At 39.9% G+C, this 6,973-nt stretch overlaps 1 protein-coding gene across 10 annotated transcripts in view; it reads right to left on the bottom strand.

Moving 5' to 3' along the window:
- Positions 1–1,014: 1,014 nt before the first annotated feature.
- The window catches only part of TPX2 (TPX2 microtubule nucleation factor), a 46,729-nt gene continuing 40,770 nt past the window's right edge, over positions 1,015–6,973 (bottom strand). For 9 of the 10 annotated variants that reach the window (XM_065921789.1, XM_065921790.1, XM_065921788.1 and 6 more), the window contains 5 exons: positions 6,623–6,799; positions 5,814–5,960; positions 4,237–4,348; positions 3,445–3,632; positions 1,015–1,510 (listed from right to left, as the gene is read on the bottom strand). In XM_065921789.1, the coding sequence (XP_065777861.1) occupies positions 1,400–1,510; positions 3,445–3,632; positions 4,237–4,348; positions 5,814–5,960; positions 6,623–6,799 (735 nt within the window). In that variant the 3' untranslated portion in view covers positions 1,015–1,399. The remainder of the gene's footprint in view (positions 1,511–3,444; positions 3,633–4,236; positions 4,349–5,813; positions 5,961–6,622; positions 6,800–6,973) is intronic. The other variant, XM_065921797.1, reaches the window with a different exon arrangement.

Below are 6,973 nucleotides of genomic sequence, written 5' to 3'. Positions count from 1 at the left end.
ACAAAAGGAATATAAAATAGATCCAATATCATATATACTGCCTAGGACTGACTGGCCTCGGCAGAATATGGATACAGCCTTTAACTCGTGGCACAGAAGTAAGACTGGTACAGAGTAAGAGTTTATAAATGATATCAAGTCTAAATGAAAACAAACTATTTCACATGAACCTAGCAAATTCTGTGCTAACAGAATACAAGGACCACAGATGTGATTACCCTTATTTTTATCTTCAAAAAATAACATACTTTAGTTATCTACATCTCTACTAGTTTGTAAACAAGCCCAAGTAACTCAGTGGTTTACCTGTTCTACTAGAGATATATACATTAAGAAACATCTGGGAGGCACAAATGAGGAAGTTATCATCCTTACCGGACGAGACCAGATGGTCAAGGAAAGATTTATGAGAAAGAATTCATAAGGAAGAGTTTTACCAGATGAGAAAAAACACATTTGAAGAAGGCACAGTCTGTTTCGAAGGAATAACAGGCTTCCAGAGTTGTTCCTAGGAAGGAGTTAACAAACAATGGAAGGATTCTGACAAAGGACAGAAAAGAGCACTTTTCCTTTAGGGACCAAGCCTATGCTTTTAAAAGCTCCTGGACTCTCCTCTCACAGTACCCACTTCCCCAATAAGATGTGACCTCTAAAGGGGCTCGACAGATGTAGAAACATCAAATAACAAAAAATCGGGGCTATGGGGAAGGAGGGGAAAGACAAACTTTTATTCCAGTCCAGGTCACTGGAAGACTTAACACATGCACTGCTCAGCGTTCTATTATCTACAGCACCAACAAGGGAAGAAATCTGTCTGAACAGCAGCCCTGCCTGAAGCCAGCTGATGGCCACTGTGAGGTTCCCGTCAGTCAAGTCTCTTCCTCATCAGGCGGTTCATGAGGCTTCCCCACTCATAGTGATGGGCTCCTTAACTCTAAATTCATTTTGCACTGAGAAGAGGAAAGAATCTGACAAGAATCTGATGGTTCCAATTTAATCCATGACTTAAATCTCTCAGTATTTAACTATGTTTATTTTATGATTAAAATAGAAAGAGAGGTGGGATAAGGGCAATAGAAATTATACTGCGCTGATACAAAGGCTTAAATTCTAGTCAGAATTAAGGTCCATACTGAAGGTCAACCATCATACTGATGGTTCCAAAGAGTCTGGTTGAGACATACATGAGCTGAGTCTCATTATTAGCCACGATAATACAGGAAAACACAACTCTCAATGAAATCGGGAGTCCACACTTGTCAGGCATGCTCTGTCAGGCACAGGTAGGAAAAAGCCTGAAGAAATGGATTCTCTCTATGCCCCATGACAAAGACGGCTCCTGGTTTGATGGAAAAAGCAGCTCAGGTTCCCAGATGGTATCTGCAGCTCAAAGCCAAGTTTAGCACTGGAATCGGGTAGAGAACTTGGGTGAGACGGGCACCGTCAGGGGCTGGTCACTGGACTTGACTTCCACACCCTGGTATCTTCGTATTGGATTTGCTTTGTGCACCTGTAGAGAAAAATGTAATTACCATTGATAAGGATGTTAGAGAACTACACTTATGGGTGTTTTTCTTTTTCTTGAAAACATTTTGTATAGTATTGCACATCCCAGTCACTAATTAAGAGAAGGGGGGGAAAGGCAACACAGTCTAGCAGCAAAGCATTAAGAGCTCTGGAGCCCAAGTAGATTTCATTTCTATTATTTTTTAAAGATAATTTTTTTTAAAAAATGTGGGCCATTTTAAAGTCTTTATTGAATTTGTTACAATGTTGCTTCTGTTTTTCATGTTCTGGTTTTTTGGCCATGAGGCATGCGGGATCTTAGCTGTCCAACCAGGGACTGAATCCTCGCCCCCTGCACTGGAGGGCACTGGACCACCAGGGACATCCCCCGAGTAGATTTCTGTTCTGGTCTTGCTGGATTCCTCAGAGTGCACTTCCAGTCTGACTGTTCAGTACTGGGGTAGAATGGGGGTGTACTCGATTGCATCAGAGGGGAGTCACACCTTAAGAATCTGCCAGAGTAGAATCTTAATTTTACTGAGTCTTAATATTCACCAAAAGCATGGACTTTAAAGCAAACAAACAAGCAAACAAAAAACTAGGAAGTGTTGCTGGGAGAAGGCATGGTCCCATCCATTCTTAACCCTGAATCAAACCAGATTATTAAAGAGCTCTACAATATGGATAAACACAAGAGGCAGGACTCAAGCGGTGAAGAAAAGTCAAAACACTTGAGGCTGGCTTTGTGAGTGTATCTGGACTGAGGATTATATATACGTATTTTTTCATCTAACCAAGCAAATGGTAGCTTGGTTTTGTCAAGAAGCTATTCCCTTTAATATTTTGTCCCTAGAGCCTTCCTTGGCATTGTCACCTCTACCAACAGCTATATCAACTGCTCGCTTAGCTATTTTAGACAGAATCTCAATAAGTTCTGTATTTCCACAGTCATCCTTTTATTACACTAAGCATTTGAAGTTTCATCTAAAACGTTCCTCATTAATGTAGTTCATGTGGCTTGCTACCATCTGAGTGAAAGGGTCCTTATGGTGAATTAAGCTTTCTTTTTGGATAACTAATATTTAAATCATTATCTAGTGATAGGATGGAACGTCACCTGGATTATATGCACTGTAACTCCAAGGAATTTGAATCAAGAATTAGGAGGAAAATGAAAATACAGTTGTCACACAATTCCATGCCCTTCCTTACCTATATATTCTAATTGTAAAACACATTGGTTTCCTTATTACTCCTTAAGCCTTAAGGCAATAATAAAAATAAGTTAAATAAAGAGTCCTGGGACTTCCTTGGTGGTATAGTGGATAGAAGTCTCCCTGCCAATGCAGGGGACATGGGTTCAATCCCTGGTCTGGGAAGATTCCACATGCCGTGGAGCGTAACTACTGAGCCCAAGTGCTGCAACTACTGAAGCCCATGGGCCTAGAGCCCATGCTCTGCAATAAGAGAAACCACCACAATGAGAAGCCTGCTCACAGCAATGAAGACCCAGCACAACCAAAAATAATTTCTTTAAAAAGTCCTACAAATGTGTTACTGTGCACTGGCATAGCATGTGATGTTCTCTTTACGAAGAAATTCTGACTGAATCTAGGATCAAAGAGAAATGTATTTTTAAAAATAACAAGCTTGTTTATATCTCTCAACCATGATAAGTTCTGCAACTGACAGGTTGGTTCCACAAAGGGCCAAAATTATAGTATAAACTTAGGAGATCCATGGATCACAATATACACATCTTTAGCCTCGTTCACTTGTCAACTTTGTCACCACCCTTGGTTTGTATGACTTCTTGGTTTCACTCATCTTCAATGCGTCCTTGGAGGCCACCTTAGCTCTCTTCTAGAACAAGGCAACGTACAGACAAACAAAACAGATGCAATCATGGGTTAGTCAGCACTTAGGCTGCCTAGTTACCAGTTCTTTCCGTAGTCTGGCCAACTCCTCCTTCTGCTGCTCTTCCTCCTGCTGCCTGGCTTCCTCTAGCTGCTGGGCTTTCAGGGTCTCCACCTCAGCCATTCTTTTCTCCAGCTCCTGCCGCTCCTTGGCTCTCTTCTCTGTCGCCAGCTGAAAAGGTTCCTGAACTAGAGAACCAGAAAGGCCCTCTGAGTACAGAAACAGAGAAAAAATTGGTGCACAAGCACGACTTGTGGAACCCTAGCCCCATAGACCCAACAAGCATACAGAGATGCATCGCAACAGAAAGGCGGAGCTCAAAGGAAGCCCAAGCGGGAGAAAGGTGAAGTATACCACATACAAAAAGTCCTCAAATTTTCAGGGTTGTAAGGACCCCTATAAATCATCTAATTAGGAGAAAAGCAACACCCATACAGATAGTGGCTTGCTCAAAACTACACAGAGCCTGAGAGACAGATTTAGGAGAAGAATCCTACTTTTCTAGAAACGCAGCTCAGTTCTGAAAGGAATCAAATGTTTTCTATCTAAGACTAGCTTTATGGTGAAGTCCAGAAACAAGTCCTGGCTCTTCCCTCCTTACTTGCTACTCTCTGGACTGGGAAGTAAAATTGTTAAAATGTCAGCTGCCTCCACCCAGACGCTGTTCTGCTACATTCAACAAAGATCTAAGGAAGAAAGGCTAGATCTCTATACTCAAATGCTTCTGGTTGACACAGCACTGTACTGACACAACTCAGTCCTAGGAAGTCTCACAATTCTTCCCCAATCCCTCAAGAACACATAAAATACTACCGATAACGGATTTTTTTTCTCGCTTAGGAACAAAGGGCTCCTGGGAGATGACAGTGTTTGGACGAGCCTTGAAGCAAGCTGCTTCTTTCTGCTGTTTTAGTTCTTCATCCAGCTGTAAGAAAGAAAATCTGTCAGACAAGCAACCACCAACTTTCCATAACCACTACCTCAATTACTCAAGTTTGAATGTTTTTGAACTGTTTCATCTATAAAGATAGCAGGTGATTATTAATCAATACCATGCGAACACAATGACCAAAATCCAGATTGTAAAATCTAGAAAGGATAAACAATCCCATTTATTCAACATATAAAATGCACATAGAGCAGCCTATAGATGAAAAGGGATTTAGAGATTTATCAAACAATTATAAAATATGGATCTTTTCTCAATCCTGATGTGAACAATTCAACCGTTTTAAAAATGAGAGATGGAGCTATATGAATGCTATTTGTCACTATTAAGAAATTACTCTTAATCTTTTTAAGTGTGATAATAGCATTGGAGTTATGAAATTCTTTTAATCCTTACATTTTAAAGTTACACACTGAAGTATTTTTGGATAAAATGAGATGGCACCTAGGATTTGCTTCAAAATAATCTTGTATAGGCAGAAATATCCAGTATAGAGATGAGTAGGTAGAAAGTTAGATGAAATAAGATTTTCCATGTTTTGAGCACTAGAAAACAGGGTGACAGGTTCATGGAAGTTCATTATACTATTCTTTCTTTTATATACATCTGAAAAACTTAAAAAACCTTTTTATTATGGGAAATACCCCCCACATTCTATGTCATGATTGCTTTCAAAGCAACAGCCCTAAGTTCTCCTAGAGAATAGTGCCAACAAGGGGCCTAGGTTTAGTAACTTAATCAATCATATCTCTTGGGCTTCAACAGGGGAGACTTTCTACAAAGATCAAGCCAGAGCCCCTTTTGGACAGATTTCAAAATAAGACATAATATCAACACTGACAAACTTAGGAATTCAGGAGATTTTTTTCCAGACAAGGCAGAATTAGATCCCAACTAAACCAGCCAACAACCAATTAACTGTTTCAAATCACCTATCATCTATAAAGAGCAAATAGCATACTATGTTGAGAAAAAATACTCTATTGAGAATCTATTCTCACCACAGTTTCTTATCAAAGCACCAACAGAAAAAAGTGAATATTTAATGAACAAGTCTAATAGATGAAATAGGTGAGATCTTTAAGAATCTCCTGTCACAAAAAGTCTCTCATTCTCCAGATGATCACTTACAAACTTAAGCTGCAGACCAAATCCAGCTTGTAATGTCTTTCTATACAACCCTTGGGCTAAAGATGGTTTTTATATTTTTAAAGGGTTGAAACATACAACATGTGACAGAGACCATATGTAACCTATACAATGTATAATACTTAATATATGGTGCTTTATAGAAAAAGTTTTCTGACCCCTGACTATAGTGAGAGTCCCTAAAACAATCCAGTGTGTTAGTTCCCAGATGAAGCCTGGTGTAGCGGGTCTACCTACTGTAACAAACCAACAGTCAAGCAATTCACATTTTAGCTGCTCTCCGCATCCCCACCTGGTGCTTCCAAGTCTGGGCCTTCAGGGCACCTCTTCTGTCTGTCTCCAAGCAGAATGGCTCAACCTGCGTAGTATTCTTCACCTTCTTTTCTGGCAGGTTAATGGTGTCAAAGTGAGGCAAAGGATGTGCCTTGAACTTGGGCACCTAATAGAAAAGAAAATGTAAGATTTAAGATAAGGCCTTTCTAGTCAGAAAGTCACAGCTGCTCCAGAATATTTGGATGAATCTGAAAAATATGAAAGGCAAGTTTTCAAACCAGCACGGTACAGAAAACTAATAGGCTCAACAGGAAATCAAGGTTTTCCTCCCAATTTTGCCAATAACTACCAGCATGATCATGGGCAAGTCACTTAACTTCCTTGTGGTTAAGTGGTTAAGTTAACCTTCCTTCCTTCCAGAATGGTTATTTAAATTACTTGCCCTATTTATACTTCATAAGGTTCTTAGAGGTATCAAAGGAAATTAGTGATTATACGTGAAAAGTACAACATAAGGAACTTCCCTGGTGGTCCAGTGGTTAAGAACTGCCTTCCAGTGCAGGAAACACAGGGAACTAACATGTCATGGGGCAACTAGAGAGCCCACACGCTCTGGAGCACATGAACCACAACTAGAGTCCATGTGTTTCGATGAAGATCCCGCAAGGTGCAAATAAGACTCGATACAGCCAAATAAATCCAGTTTTTTAAAAGTGCAAGATAAAAAAAAAATAATAAATAAAACAAAAGGTGCAAGATAAAAGATTACCTTTGAGAGATTAAAGACTAGTATTAATATTATACTATTTATAGATATGGAACACCTACCTCTCCTTTCTGGAGTTCTTTTATTTTCTTCTCTTTCTGTAACTGACGTTCTTTGTCTCGGGAATCAAAAGAAAAAGGGCATACTTCCACAGTTCTTCCCACTGGGATCTGGGGCTTAAAAGGCATTCCAAAATATGGCACAGGTTGAGCTCTTATCACTACTGGCTCCTCCTCTTCCTAAGGGAAAAAATTGCAGTTTAGAGACAAGACTTCTCACTCTCTCGCCTCCTCTGAATGTGAAGTCAGAAGACAATATATGAAAGAAGTCATTAAGGCAAAGTCACTCAACCTCTCAAGTGTCTTAGCTTCCTTTTCTATCAAAGAGGGATACCTACCAACTCACCAACCTAC

The sequence above is a fragment of the Muntiacus reevesi genome, chromosome 2 (assembly GCF_963930625.1).
Source record: "Muntiacus reevesi chromosome 2, mMunRee1.1, whole genome shotgun sequence".
NCBI lineage: Eukaryota > Metazoa > Chordata > Mammalia > Artiodactyla > Cervidae > Muntiacus > Muntiacus reevesi.
This window is presented reverse-complemented; position numbering and strand designations above follow the sequence as displayed.